The 15,787-nt window shown below is 40.8% G+C and overlaps 2 protein-coding genes across 2 annotated transcripts; both read right to left on the bottom strand.

Annotated features, from left to right (window-relative positions):
- Positions 1–6,922: 6,922 nt before the first annotated feature.
- On the bottom strand, positions 6,923–8,651 carry LOC138611741 (xin actin-binding repeat-containing protein 1-like). The gene has a single exon (XM_069684960.1). The coding sequence runs from the start codon at positions 8,603–8,605 to the stop codon at positions 6,941–6,943; it is 1,665 nt and encodes a 554-aa protein (XP_069541061.1). The 5' UTR covers positions 8,606–8,651; the 3' UTR covers positions 6,923–6,940.
- A 239-nt stretch (positions 8,652–8,890) lies between these two features.
- Positions 8,891–15,787, bottom strand: xirp1 (xin actin binding repeat containing 1). The gene is made up of 4 exons (XM_069684959.1): positions 15,758–15,787; positions 15,479–15,520; positions 9,413–13,873; positions 8,891–8,979 (listed from the first exon to the last, which is right to left on the bottom strand). Exons 3-4 carry the CDS (start codon positions 13,871–13,873, stop codon positions 8,977–8,979), a joined length of 4,464 nt encoding a protein of 1,487 aa, XP_069541060.1. The 5' UTR covers positions 15,479–15,520; positions 15,758–15,787; the 3' UTR covers positions 8,891–8,976.

Here is a 15,787-nt window from a genome sequence, read left to right as displayed (position 1 = left end):
TTACACCATGGTATTGTGAATCTTTACTACACTGAAGAGAAATGTAGCAAGCTTAGCTACAGCAACAGGCCAAAAGAAGCGTGCTACATATAAGCTGATGGTTTTTTGGTAGACCAATCTAATTCCAAGTCAAGGCTTTAATTATGTTATTTTTAAATACACGTTATGCTTTATAACGGGGCCTCGATTACTCGGTCATGTCGATTTGCATGAGGGAGGTCAGATCCTACCTGTCAGAGCATGCAACACAAGTGCTGGTACAGGCACTCGTAATATCACTAAAAACAGGAAGTGGGTCAACTTTCCCCACTCTCCCCCAAACCTCTTCCCTCCTATATGTATTGTAATTAGCTCAAGTTGCTAGCTGGTGTTTGCAGACTGCACTGGTGATGGCTAGCTTGGTTGGTGTTGGTTTTGTTAGCTTATTTGGGAGTCACCTGAATGTGCCTCTCTCCTTCAAGTAAACCCAAGGATAGGTGAGTGATATCCTCGTCATAAAGTACCTATGTCATTAGAGAAGATGAAGATCTTTGCTGATCCTTAGTTTGATGTCATCTTGTGAGGACACTAATGCACTGTTTTATCATTTAAAGAGCTAAGCTACTGATAAGCTATTTAATTAAGAAAACAGGGACACTACTACCTTGGTGCCGAGAATGTATTTAAGCTAATAAAGCTGCTACTTGTAGCGCCGTTGCTCCCCAACACTGCTGACTTATTTTGTTTGTTTAATCCATACAAAAACTTGTGTATGACAGTGCTTCAGAAAGCCACTGCTTAAGTGCTGGTCTTGACATGTGATCAGAGTCAGGCTACCTGGGTCCAGTCTTTATGCTAAACCTAAGCTATGTGGCTGCTAGCTAAAGCTACATATTTAAATTTAAATTGTTACTCAGATAGTGATCAAATGTCATAAAATGTCAGATCTAAGAGCGTTGTAAAATAAAGGTCTGTCCTGCAGTTTAGGCAGAATTTTACGTGATGCTTTCTGGTGTATACATTTATTTTAAACTTAAAGTGTTCATTAAACAAACGTGTTCTTCAAACTTCAGTGTTCAATGTTTAGCTAGTTTTTACTTGTTTGCTAACTTTGTTTTCATTACCTCCAATGTAATTCTGTTAGCATATAATGCTTAAATTATCAATCACTGGGAGTCAGATAGTATTTCTGTCCACATTTAAAGGATATTTAAACTTAAAACTTAGGCAGACATTTGGAAAAATCAGCATGAATATTTTATTACAGATGAATCATTAATAAATACAGTCAGATCACAAAAGTTAATATCAGAATATTTACAATTTTTTTCAAATGTAAAAAAAAATGTCAGACGAATTAAATCTAGTTATTACTTTGATTCTTTATTTTATTTACATTTCATTCATGCAAAAATCACTTAAAATAAAGATATTTAGCACATTGACATTTCATGCTTCTCTTTGTGCTAACTGTTTAAGAAAATCAATCTATGTCATAAAATGGCATCAATGTTAAAGATTTGATTTTAAACAGATTTTAATATAAAATGCAAAAATGTTTGTGTTCACTAATCAATTGTTAAGTGGTTATTATATCTATTAAGTGCATTTTAGAAACATGTTCACATCCCATGTCTTTTACATCATCATCATGTAAACTCCTCATTGCTTTTATCCGAGTAAATCATCCATCCAGCTACTATCTGAGACTGTATCCTTTCCTTTTTGCTCACTGCCGTTGTTGTCAGACACTAAAAAACTGTCCCCAAATAAATTGACATCACTTGTCTCTGACACTGGGAGCAACTGCGGGTCTGATGCAAAGATGTCAGCAGCAAAAAGATCCGCCTGCGCTGAAGGAGCAGCAGCAGAGAATGCATCTGAACCGAGTAGATCATTCAGTGAGTTGCTGGTTCCTGGAGTGGATGGCAGCTCTGTAAACACATCTACGCTGCCTGAGGTGTCACTGATTCCAAAGAAGTCGTCGAAAAAGGCAGGCGGTTGGTTTGTGGAAGCATCAGCTCCTTCTTGAGGCACATTGACAGCAGGTGATTGAGTGAACAGGAAGTCATTTGAACCGAATATGTCAAAGTTGGTGTCCGGCTCTTTTGTCGGGCTGCTTGGGCTGAAAGGATCCTCAGTTTGGTTAACAGGTGCTGGATCAGGGTCAATAGGAGGATCCGTCAAAGCGAGCATCACTTCATTGTTCGCCGATATCGAGTGAGGTTGAGAGTCAAACAAGTCAAAAGTATCAGTGGGAGCATCAGTAGGAGCAACTTCAGTAGGAGCCATTACACTTAAGGGAGCTGAAAATGGATCGCTTGGGTCGTTCACAAAAATCTCTTGAGAGTCAGGCGAACCTAAAGGATCAGTTGAAACCTGAGGAAGTCCAGGGTTGGGATCAAGAAGCGCTCCACCAAACAGGTCGATTCCTCCTTCGTCTGTTGTGTCCAGTAGTCCATATGGCGTTTGAGCAGATTCATCAGCATTTATCTGAATCACAGATGGGTCAACAGGGGCTGAACTGTCAATATCTCCGAAAATACTATCACTAACTGGAGCTTCTAAGACTTTAACACCACTTTGCTCTTCTATTAGCTGACTGATTGACTCCTGGGATGCTTGGTCCACCAATGCAACAGTAATGGGAAGATCTTTAGACTCAGCCCTTTCAGAATCAGGATCAGTTAACGACAGGCCTGAAGACCAACTGCTTTGTAAATGTGATTCTTGATTATCAGTTGGATTCGTATCAATTTGTTCTTGAGCCTTTAGCTCATCTGGTGTGTCAATTGATGTCTTAGGCAAGACAGATGGCTCTTTGCTCACAGCCTCAGTTTTGTTATTCTCCAGTGTGTTGGGCTCTACAGAATGCTCCATAGACTCTTGTTCCTGAGCTGGTACTTGAACTACATCACCTTTCTTTAGCGTCTCTTTTGTAGCAGACTGCTTTATCTCCTCTGTCGTTTTGTCATCAGTATTTGTTTTGGCCAATATTTGTTTTCCTTCATCTTGTGCTGCAGATTTCGGGGTGTCCTCAGTCTTCTCGGAGGATGATTGGAACAGTCTTCCCAGGAGTCCACCACCAGGTTTGGCATCTGGTTTCTTGGCTTCTTTCATTTCACCCTTGGTTGTTTTGTCACTTCCACCTGATGTGAAGAGCTTTGACAAAGGACTCTTTCCTTTGGACCACGACCCCAGTTTGGCCTTTGTCTTTTCTGCAGGTTTTGCAGATCCCTTCAGAGAACTTGTTCTGGCAACAGGCTTTCTCGGACTACCGCTCTCTTGGTCATTGGCAGAGTCGGTCTTTTCAAATTGTTTTTTATTCTTGACAAGACTGGCCTCCTCATTGCTCAATTGTTCTGTAGGAGTACTTTGATTTTCTGGTTCACATGGGTTGACATTTCTTGGAACGACTTCCAATATCCCAGATGGCTCTTGGTGTATCGCAACTTCTTGATTTGACTGAACAATTTCAGTGAAACTCTGAGTATCAAGTGATTCTTCAACACTTTCTGCAACTCCATTCAGAATGGTTACATCTGTTTGTTGGACCTTTAAACTGCTCTCTATTTCAACAGCGTCCTCTAGGTTCAATGTCTTGGTTGCTTCGCCATTGCATTTATAATCAGGGATTTCAAGGTTCACCTCATTTTCACTCTCAATTGACAAATGAAGAGCGTTATTTTTGTCACTGTCATCATTTATATCCTTGGATTTATTCACCATGCTCTGTTCAGTGTTGTCTGAAGGCTTTGTAGTGTGCTCTTTACCTTCGTCTCCTGTGGACAGTTTAGGGGACAGGTCATACTGAGCAACATCAACATTTGGAGAAAATCTTACAGACTTCTTAGCTTTATTCGGATGAGTGTCCACCTTCTTTAGGGTTGTGTTGTAGTTTGTTTTTGAATTAGGTGTCACATTTTTCTGTTCTGGTTTTTGGTTTGCGGCAGTAATACCCTTTTCTTTGGAGATCAAAGAAAAGCTGGAGTCTGCCGGCGAGATGCTGTCCACTCTGTCTTTCCCGTCTTTGGTTGGATCACTCCTTGGTTTTGCTTCCCCTGATGGAAATTTCTCAGTTGAATTATAACCTGTTGTCTTTGATCGTTCCCTGACCCCTGAAGTGAAGGAGCTTGACAACGTCTTCACTCTATCTTTCATTTCTCCTCCAATGTTGATCTTGAATTGGTTGTTGTCAGTTTTGGGATGCTCTGAAAAGCTCAGACTAAAAGGAGATGTTTTGCCAATCTCAGATAACTTATTTTTCACATAAGTTTTCTCTGCTGAATGAATCCTGGGGCTCTTCTTCTCTGGTGGCCAGCTCATTGTCAGTTTGCCCTTAACATCAGCACCCGACTCCCTTGCAGACGACTTCGTAACACCAGCAAAGGACTCTTTGATTCCTTCTGATGTGTTAATGTAGCTTTTTGTAATTTTTGTAATTTTGGGAGTGGACACAGCGTCTGGTTCGTCTGTGCCTTTATTCTTCTGAATCCAATGGTCTTTATGTTGCTTGTGCCCAAATCCTTCGTCATAATTTCCTTTTCTCTTAAAAAGCTGCTGGTAGTGAGAAATGCAGTAGAACTCTCCGTAAAGGGATGAATAGTTGTGGATGCTGCAATAAAGTAAAGAAAGTATTTTGAAATATTACACCAAATTGAAAACAAATATGGCTGAATTTGTTTTTTGTTTTTTTTGGGGGGGGGGTACATCAGCTTCTGTGAATGATTTCAATTGATTGGAGATTTGAAATAATCATATCGTATTTTGTTAAATCCTCTCTAAAAATGGTTTTGCGTATCAATTGAATATATTTACACAGCAGCCATTTTCCTGTGATGTCATGCTCAGAGTGGGAAACTGGTGTAATGTTGTACTGCTGTATTTCAGGTTGTAAGGTGAATACATTTAGGGTATCTTATTAATCATTATTATTTCAATAATTCTAAGTTGACAATCAACTGAAAAAACAAAAATCCGGAAGGACATCCGGCCACATTTCAAGTTAAAACGACATTTGAATACCTGCTGGCTACTGTCAGACAAAAGCTAATGTTAGCATAGCAACTTACACGCTAATATTACCCGCAAGCTAGGAACGTGGATGAAAGTCAATTATAGTGTTTGTTAGTGTGACACGATGGAATAGAAAAGGAGAAAATAAGAAATGTGCTTCCCTGTAAAAGTAATGTTAGCTAGGAAGTGGATGAATGCTAATGTTAGCTGTTGTGTAACGATAGCTAATGGCTAGTTCACTTCAAAATATGGCCTGATGTCCTGATTTCCTGATTTTCCCGATGTCCTGATTTATAATATTTATTTCGGTTTCTCATTAATCTACAAGTAGCTAAATGATAAGAATTTGTCAGGTTCCGCTTATTAACACAACTTACTGGAAACTGGAATGTAGCAGTACGACATTATAACAACATTTGAGCCACCATGAGCATGATGTCAAATGAAAATGGCCGCCATGTGAATATAGTGAATGCAAAAGTAAGAATCTAGTATAGTATGAGTGTGTATATCTTTTTTACAAGCGTTGATTTGAGGCATTTTATCATACTTTGAAAATGATCTCACCTGAGCTTCTTCTTACAGTGTTTACAGCAGAAACAGCTGTTGTGCAGAATAAGTTTATTGGCCACCATTTTTTCCATTGGATAGACAGGTGTCAAACAGGCAGAGCACATTTCCTTTGCAGGGGACAGGAACTATGATGATAAAACAAATTCAATAAGCATTCAATTTCATTTTATTTTTCTGTCATCTTTTAATGTGTACAACATTTTATCTGTGATAGATTGATTTAGTATGGATTAAAAATGTTTTCATTCTTTTGTTTTTCACACCATAGGGACTTAGTAGGACAAAGCTACATTCACCAGCAGTTTGTCTTTATTTCAAAATCTAATATGTTACATCAACACTCAATATTTTTTTAAAGGCCACATCTGATTTGTCAATACCATCCTTAAATATTATACCATGTTGACTCTGATCAGCTGCTGAGGGGAGGGGACTTTTGAAATAATGTTTTCTTGAGTGGAGCTGAGGAGCAGCTGCAGGATAAAGTAGAAACAACATGACCAAATGTTTAGCTAGTTTTTACTTGTTTGCTTTAACTTTGATAGGGGGTAACTCATCATTGCCTCCAATGTTTTAGCTACTCTCACCATGTGTTTACATTGATATTGATGACACTTTGCTTAAAACCTTACATTCAGTGAACAATCCAGAATTTTGTTAGCATATAATGCTATTAGCTACTATCATTGGGAGTAACATATTTCTGTCCTCGTTTAAAGAATATTTTTTACATAACTAAAAGTTTGGGATGATAACTTAACTAAATTAAGCATTAATAAGCTAGATTTTGAAAGTATCAAACCACTAAGAGAATTATGTTACCTTTCTCTGCCGTTCTTTTGGGATTAGCTTGTAGCTTTAACTAGTGGAAGACTGCATTCATGCGCAATGAGTGCGTGAGCAGAGAGCACAAAGGGAAGGCAGGTAGGTACATAGACAGGTATGTAGCCCATTCAGTCTTTTCATTTTCCTGCAGCAGCCACAGATACCTCAATTTTTTCCTTTCTTGTCAGAGAATTTGATTCATGGATTGCTGTCTGGATGTTAAGAGAATTTCAACCAAAAAAACAAAATGTGCTCACTTAACAGCCCATCTTTTAAATTTCATTTATTTGACAATTTACACGACAGAAAGTATCAACTGTTTGCTGTAAGCTTTAATAAAAGACCTTAACACTTTATCATGTGGTTACAGTATAAAATCTAAGACAATTTTTTATAAGTAAAAGTCAACATTTTCATTATTTCATAAGATAAATTTTATGACTAACAAAACCTTTTCATAAAAACAATATAATAAATACACAAATGGAAGAACTGCTTTTCAAAATTTAAAGAAGAAGGAAATATATACGTCTCATGCACGTCTTATTTAGTGCTTTTCCTTTGGTTGGCTAAATGTTACAAACACCGTCCCTTCCTCATTGGCGTTGGTCAACACTTTTTCTTCAAACGGGCGACCAGATCTTCGAATTACTGGGGATGTCATGACTTCATATCTGGCTGGACTCCCAACTACTTCAAACAGTGCAGATGATTTACTGTCAGATTGTTTGGTGACAAACGTTGAAGTCACTGAGGATACAAATACATTGCCAAAGCCATCGGTCTCTTCGTATGTTTCACTGACAGTCTTTTTGCCAATAATTCCTGCTGGTTGCTCTGGAACAGTTTTTACCTCGAGCACACTGACCTTGCGCTGTGGAGGACTATGTGCATTTTTCGAAGACTCTGTCGCAGTGGACTCCTGTCCCAGATCACTACTTGCAATACTCTGAAGAGTACTCTCTGTTTTTGGTTTAAATGTTGACATGGGTGACTTTGGTTGTTCAGCAGGCTTTCTGGCAGCTGAGTGAATGGAGATGAATGAAGGGGACGACTGCGAAGAGGACTGTCTGATGAGTGGTTTAATGGGCACTTGTCTGGGAACTTCTTGTTTCGATAGACTTGAATCCAAAGCAGTTCGTTTACTCACATCAGATGTGTCTTTGGTTTGACCTGATTTGGCCTTGCTTGACACAATACTTATTTTCCTGATGTTGTTGGCCGGTTGCAAGTTTTGCTCAGACTTCAGAGATTCATCAAATAGTCCTGACAACCCTGCGATGTCCGCCTCAGATTTCAGATTGGAGACGGAGTACAAAGCTTTTTTGATCGCTTCTTCAATGTCAAGAAGTTTCGCTAAGGTTTGTTCCTTTAGATTCATAATTTCCTTGCTTGCCTTTTCCAGATCCTCAAATGCAGTCTCAACTGAAGAGATGCTTTCGAGGTCATCGTCCAGTGTCTCTACTTGAACTTTCTTTTCCTCTGTTCTACTTTGCTGTGCATTACCACTTGGTGTTTCCATCCAAGCAGGGACATTGTCATACAATGTCTTCAAGGAGTTAACATCAGCATTGCAGGTCTCCCCCTCGATCTCTTGCACTTGACACAGAATTCCTTTCAGTTCCTCTCGTTTTCTCAAATTTTCAAAGATTTCCATTGCCTCTTCCACATTCCCTTTCATGATCTCCTCCTTGTGGACAGAAAGTCTCTGCCGCCTTTCATCGTCTGTCTCCTTTACTTTCTTCTCTCTTAAAACAACTTTATCCTCACATTTGGGTTGCCTTTCACTGACGTCACTTTGCTGTGTATGGCATGCATGGACCGGACTTTTGGTCTGCCATGTTTGCTGCGTCTCATCAGTGCTGTATCGTTTCTCTGGTGATTTGTGTTGTTGAGGATCTGCTTTGTGGGTTTGTTTGTGGTCATTTATTACTTTGACCTTCTTGGACAATGAAGGGGTTCTTTTGTCCTGAGTTTGACTCTCCTGTTTTTCAAAGTTCTTTAGAGCAGCCTGCAGGCTCATGTTCATATCATGTTTACCTTCTTCTGCATAATTCTTCATGCACATTTGTATCTCCTCAGCTGCATTTATTTTCTGTATTACATTTCTCTCCATTTCCATTTCAGTGCTGCTTAACATCTTTACTTGACAGTCTGATTTGCTCCCAGTGAGCGTTGTTGTTTTCCTAATTTCCTGAGCCTTGGCGCCCATTGGTAGATAATCAATTGCTTGATTTGTGTCTTGCACTGCTACTACGTGTCTTTCTTGTGGTTTATCTGAAGAAGGCGAAGGAAATGGTTTGCTTTGCTCTGGTGGAATCGCTGTACTTTTCATGTTGGGTTTAATAGGGAAAGCGACTTCAGGAGCAGGTCTTGTCGGAATATTCGGTTCTTGAACAACTACAGATCTTGTCCATTGAGGCTTTGGTGGTAAAGCTGGCCTCTGCGCTTGCAGTTTCTCACTTGTCTTTTGAGGGATTGGAGGTGGAGTTACACTCTCAGGGCTGGATGAATTAGAGTATCCATTTGCTACAGGGTTGGGTGCTGAATTCTGTGTTGTAATGGTTGGTTGTCCTTCATAGGTTACTGAAATTGAAGGAGACAGTTTTGTGTCAGATGGAGGCATAGACACCACAACACACTGATTGTGAACAGTCTCGCTCCTCCCTGAACAAGCCCTCCCTGAATTCCTGTATATCATTGCAGCTTTATAGTCTCCTTTGGATACATTTACACTAGACTTTTCAAGAGATTGAAGAGCCAATTGGACATTACCTCTTACAATATCTTCTTTATCTAGGAGCTTCTGCTCAGTCGCTGCACTCTGCAGAGACCTAATAGCTGCCTTCACATCTCCTCTGATAACTTCTTCTGTCTCTTCCTCTGTTGTCTGACCATTACACTCATAACTTACAAAAGGTGGCTGTGACACTGGTGCACAATTACTAACTATAACTGCACTTTGTTGTCTAGCGTCACAGGAAACATAGCTTTCCCGATCTCTCCCTGCATCACTGACCTTTGATTTGCTTGTCTTGATTTGCTGGCTTCTGGAGGAAGATGAACATGTAGATTGCATCGTTGCTGAGGAGCTTTGCTCTTGTGCTGTGACATTTAGGTTGTATATTTTTCCAGGGACAACAACTTCTCGCTCCAAATGCATGCTTTGCTGCTTGGCCATTTCCAGGGACTTTTTGGCAGCTTTCACATCTCCAGATATTATGACCTCTTTTTGTGCAGGGCTGTCTTCTTCTTCTTCAGGACCTCCAGCTGACAAGTCCATGTCATAGATAGTTCCAGGTTTAATAATCTCCCGCTCAACATACATGCTTTGTTGCTTTGCACGTTCCAATGACTGCAATGTTGCCTTGATGTCACCAGCCACAATGTCCTCTTTTTCTACCAGGAGAGGTTGCTTTTCTGCAAGTTGTTGCTTTGCTGATGAGATGTCCCCAGGGATTATTTCTTCCTTAGGACCACAGTTGTCAACATTAAAAGAGCACTCTGAGGCAAAAACCTTTTTAGTATTCTTGACATCCCCTGGCAAAACATCAGAAACGGTTCGCTCTACTTGGTCTTTTTGCTGACACAGGCTTCTCTTTGCCTCCTTCACATCCCCATGAACAATTTCAGCGTGCTCTTCAGTCAGAAGGCTGTGATCAACTTCATCCCCAGATGCCTCAGCATGAAGACTTTTCAGATTGTGCAGATCTCCCTTCTCAATGTAACTTTTGTACAAATTCACGTTGCCCTTTTCATTTTCGTCCACTCTACACGATGCAGCAGTCCTCTGACTATTGGCAGTGGCTAAAAGACTTCCAATTGTAGACTTTACATCTCCCCTCTCTATAACCTGACTGTCGGTTTTTTCATAATTGCAGATGAGTGAGTAAACTGACATCTCGGCTTGTCCCCCTTTGGTCTCTTGCATTATGATTCCTTTTTTCAAACCCTTATCTTGAACAAGCATTTCCTCGATCATCTGGACAATGTTTTGTATTCTTTGATCCCTCTCGATGGTGATGGTTGTGGCTGACTGGTAGACTGGAAGTTCTACTACTGTGGTATTGACGTTACCCTTTTCCACTTCTCTAAGAAGACTGACTTGGGGCTTTAGGGTAGGTTTGAGTATTAGTTGTAACATGATGTTCCTGATGTTACCCCCAACAGCATCTTCTTTCTGGATTTGTAAACCTTCATTACTTTCAAGCAAATATTTTGCCATGTTAACGTTCTTGCTTTCATTTGCTTCTATAATGATGCCACTTGAGTGAACATATTTCATTTGATACAGATAGGACAGGCTATCAGAAACACTGCTGGCAGTGATTTTGTCCAGTGGAGTGGTCTCAAAGAGCCAGGTAGTGCACTTCACATCTGCTTTTGGTATCTCCTCTTCAGTACCTTGCACTGAAGACTCAGACTCCTTGATCTTGTCCAGTGGCTGCGATTCAAACAGCCAAGTGCAGCGTTTCACATCTCCTTTCTGGCTGTCTTCTCTGTGGACTGTTTTTACTGGACCTTCCTCTTCAGGTTCCCCTTTCAGACTGTCAATGGTTTGATTCTCAAAGAGCCAGGTGGAGGTCCTGACATCACCCTGCTGGACATCAGTGACACTAACCATCCGTACGAACTTCTTGCTTGACTCAGATTCAAACATCTGTTTATTGAGCTGCACATTACTACTTCCTAAGTCTTCAATGACTCTGACAGAGGGCTCATCTCGGCTGGTAAGGGAGTCCAAAGGTTGTGTCTCAAACTTCCATCTGGCCGATTTGACATCTCCTTTCTTGACATCTTCTTGGGTGACAGCTCGGATCTCATAAACTTCATTCTCTGACTTGATAGCATCAAGGGGTTTTGTCTCAAACATCCACCTTGCTCCTCTTACATCACCACACTTGACCTCCTCTTTTTTCACAGTTGTAACTTCATGAAACTGACCCTCTTTGTCTCTGATGGCATACAATGGCAGGGACTCAAACATCATGGTGCTTGACTTTACATCGACATTGCTCACAGGCTGTTCCACAGAGTCTGACACCTGTTCAAGGGGTTGGTCGTGGATTTTGTCCAGTGAGGAGGTTTCGAATATAAACTTTTTGTTCTGTACATCACCACTCTCTTCACCACTGACTCTCTGAACGTTTGTGTCATTGTTGTCCTTATTGATCGAGTTCATGGGGCGGTTCTCAAACATCCAAGTAAATGTGTGTACTGAACCTTTTTCAATCTGTTCATCTTGTTTCTGTTGATCAGATGCTGTCACCATTTCTGATCCTATTTCATCAAGAGACTGGGATTCAAAAAGTTCTTTGACTCGTGAGACATCTCCGGACTGGAAGTTGACCTGGCTGACACATCTTACGTCATGTTCAGAATTTGCACCCTTTCTTATTCTATCCAAGGTTTCTGTTTCAAAAAGATGTTTGACTGTTTGGACACCAACCCCTGATTTGACAGAATCTTGAATGGTGTCGCAAAGCTTCAACTTGTATTCTTCGCCATCTTTGATGCTGTCCAGAGGCTGTGATTCGAAAAGCCAAGTAATGGACTTGACATCGGCGTTGTCAATGGCTTCTTTATCATTCACCTTGTCTGATTTGTCGTACAAAATGTCCATTGGCTGTGTCTCAAATAACCATTTACAGCTCTTGACGTCACCTTTACGAGGGTCCTCTTCAACAGGAGCTTTCTGTTCTGCCTGGTTGAACTTTGAATGGATCCCATCAATAGTCTGGGTCTCAAAAAGCCACTTTGCCATCTTGACATCACCCCTTGTATCCTCGTGCCTTGTGATGCCTTTGATTACCTCAACATTTTCTTTTCCCTCTACAAGCTTGTCTAAAGGCTTGGTCTCAAACATCCACTTATAGTTTTGGACTTTCCCTTTGATGAGTTCTTCTCGGCTGACTGTTGTGACCTTATGGAGGTTTCCGGAGCTGTCCTTTATTGCATATAAAGGAGTTGTCTCAAACGTTGCTTTGTTACCTTTTACGTTACCTGCTTCAATTGTTTTTTCTTTCTCAATACTTTCCTCATCAGAATGAGCAATTTTGCTCAGAGGAATGGTTTCAAACAGATGTTTGAATCCCTTAACATCGCCCTTTTCAATCTCTTGTTCCTTGAACGAGGTGGTCTTCTGAATACTGCTGCTCTCAAATATTTGCTTTTTGCCTTTTACTTCTCCTTGTTCGTCAGCTGAAAGGGTGACTTTCTTCAAACGCCCAACTTCATAGCTATCACTAAGAGCCTCCATGGGTTGAGTCTCAAATAGCCACATAGAGGTCTTTACATCTCCACCAATAATTTCTTCTTTTTCTAAACATTTTTCTGCAGAGTCTCCTTTCAGTGCTGCCAAGGGTTGCATTTCAAATAGCTTCCTCTTGTTGATAACGTCAGCCTCTTCTGCACATTGAGCCAACGTACCTTCAAACTTGTCCTCTCCAACAACCTCTTGTATCGTGTCAAATGACTGAGTCTCAAACATCCACTTTTTCTGATCAACTCCTCCTCTGTGGCCCTCTTCCAGAGATATACCGCGAATTATTTTCACCCCATCAGTTCCCTTATTAATCAGGTCCAATGGCTGTGTTTCAAAAAGCCATCGGGCAGTGCTGATGTTGCTGCTGTTGATCTCCTCCCTACAGATGGATTTAATCTCATGGATATTGCCACTGTTGTCTCTGATGGCACAGCAGGGTTCTGCCTGGAAGAGTTTGACAGTCTTCTGGACGTCTCCTTTCTGCTCCTGAAGCTCTGATTTCAGTTTGAGGAAGCTGTGGTCTTCTATGGAGTTGCAGCGTCCCAAATCACTCAATGGTTTGGACTCAAAAAGTAGCCGAGCCCCGGTCACATCTCCTGTCTGGATAGGTTCTTTCAGCACTGCTTCAACCAGTTCACCTTCCTCTCTCTTTGATTGACTCAGAGAATCTAAGGGCTGGGTCTCAAACAGCCACATGGATGTTCTCACATCTCCTCTGACAGACGTCTGTCTTCTAGCAGACATTTGTTGGGAGCTGTCAATGTGCTCAAACATTGAGGAGGTGCCTCTAACATCTCCACCTTTCAACTCCTCATCATACAACAGCTTCTTGGTTGCATGAGGATCCCCAATATTGTCCAGTTTCCAGTTCTCAAAGATCCACCTCATGGACTGCACTTCACCCTGATAACCTGGGTCCGCTGCCTGAGGGTTTTCTGACTGCACTGCCCTCAGTATCTCATCATCCACAGCATGATCCAGACTTGCCCGTAGGTCTGGGTGGATGTGCTTAAAGAGCCTCTTCAGCTCACTTTTCTGCCGTTGCTGGTAAAACCCGGAGAAGGTTTCTTTAGGTGGAGGCACAGGGAGGCTACTCAAGTCTGAAGGCCCTTCATAGTCGAGGGGTTTAGGTGGTACGGGAGGAGGTGGGGGGAGGGGCAGGTCGTCATCATGAGATGATGGTGAGACTGTGATTTTCCTGGCTGCTTCAGCCATCTTTAAATGAAAGACAGATGGGAGTAATGTTGTCAGGTTTCAGTAATTAAAACAGTATTATGTAAGGTATGTGCAAATATTAGAATGGCATGCATTTTAGCAAGTGAAGCCATACTTTACCTTTCTTTATGCACGCTTGATGTTTTTCACAGCAAATCATCCTCTGTCACACCAAGGTTAACAGAACACTTCATAGCTGTTAGTAAGCAGACGTCACACATCTAGACACGCGATATATGCTGTATGTGCACTAAGTTACATTAATGGTAACTTTCTGCCTTTGTAAGAACAAGACTTATAGTTCTGCTAGTTAGAAAACAATGGCACATACAGCAGAGACTGAGTGACATTATCCTATATTTAAAGTCTAGGGACTTGATGAATATACGGCCAATATTCACTTTTCTTTAAGCACAGTTTTTGGTCTCCACCCATTATCGGGGGTGTTGTGTGGCTCTTTGGTTGTTCACCTCAGTGGGATTTTAGAGTTTTGTTTCTGGAAAAATCTACCTCATGTTTACGAAAAAACACAAATGAACGCAGTGTGACTGAACCAAAATTGCTGAACACAAAACCAAAAAAAAGGCACAATGCGCTGAAAGACACTGAAATCATCCCGAGATTTAAGGTTTAACTTAAAAGCTGTGTTAAAGTTTTCTATGGGTTTGTCACCATAGGCGGCAACTTTTGCATACAAGGTAGAAATTTGGTCCACAGTTGATATGAAATATTGATTAAAGCAGCTTTAATGGTGATCATATTGTTTGAAAAATGTAGGAGTTGTTGCTCTGTCTTTAAAGAGGAGGTATTATGCTGTTTCACATTTTAAGACATACATATAATGTTACAAAGTTGGATGTCCAGACTAAACGTGGGTGAAGTTTCAGTCTGCAGGCTGCTGTGATCGCCAGCTTTCAAACAGTTTTTTCAACATGCAGCCTCGGCAGGCTTCGTAGAGCTGGCCAATCAGAAGAAAGTGGGCTTGTAGGGGGCGGGGTTTCTTAAAGAGACATAGCTGACTGAGTCCTTTCAGGCAGAGGCTGTATGAGGGCCTAGCACCAGTGTGAGTAAAATAAAATATGTAAAATATGCTAAGCTACTCGACAGGTATCACAGAGTGACAGATGAAGCTTGAAGTTAGCTTAATACCCCCCTATAAGAATTGGGCCGACCCAGCGTCAGAACTGAGGGCTTGTAGTCTAATAATTTTATTTTCATCTCAGTTTTATTTTTTATTGTTTTAGAGTCATTCATTGACAATTAATGTTGAGTATAAGTTTTAAGTTTAAGAGTAACAACAGTGTTCGCTGTTGGTGTTAAAAGTGAGTCAAAAACCTCTCATCCTCCCCCGTTGAGGGTGTGGTTACTTTTTCCAATGTCTGATTGATGCACAAATTTAAGCCCATGAGAAAGAGTATGGTGCTATAGGCCTACATAAAGCAGTTAATTTGTTTTAGTCATTTATCTAAATGTTAATATTGTATGTTAATAAGTATTAGGTTAAAGGTTTACTGTGTCTTTGGTTGCACAAGCTAAACAGAGTCAGTTACACAGCACACAGCAACCACACACTGTTGTAAAGGATGCTAAAGAACTATACAGTACCTTATTGTTTTTAGTCCTCGTTCCCGGAGTAACAACGAACTCCTGTTGAACAAAGAGACAGAAAGTTAAATAACAGTCAGTTTAGATCATGAGTAAGTTACATCATTTTCTATTACAGTACGTATATGCAGCACAGGTGTTGTGCAATAAAAGCTTGTGATAGATTTATTGTTTAATGTTGAGTCGCTCCTATTGTGACAGAGCATAGTGCTCATTCTCTATTGAGGCCCTGGACCTCGGTGTGTGTGTGGAGGAATGAGCGGCATGTCAGGAACTCACTGGCTGTGTTGAGCCTCCTGTGGAGTCTGT

Source organism: Semicossyphus pulcher, unplaced genomic scaffold (genome assembly GCF_022749685.1).
Source record: "Semicossyphus pulcher isolate SPU_LCO1_2020_fin unplaced genomic scaffold, fSemPul1.0.p SCAF_7, whole genome shotgun sequence".
In the NCBI taxonomy this organism is placed as follows: domain Eukaryota; kingdom Metazoa; phylum Chordata; class Actinopteri; order Labriformes; family Labridae; genus Semicossyphus; species Semicossyphus pulcher.
Note: the sequence above shows the minus strand (reverse complement) of the source record. Positions and strands in the feature narration are given on the sequence as shown.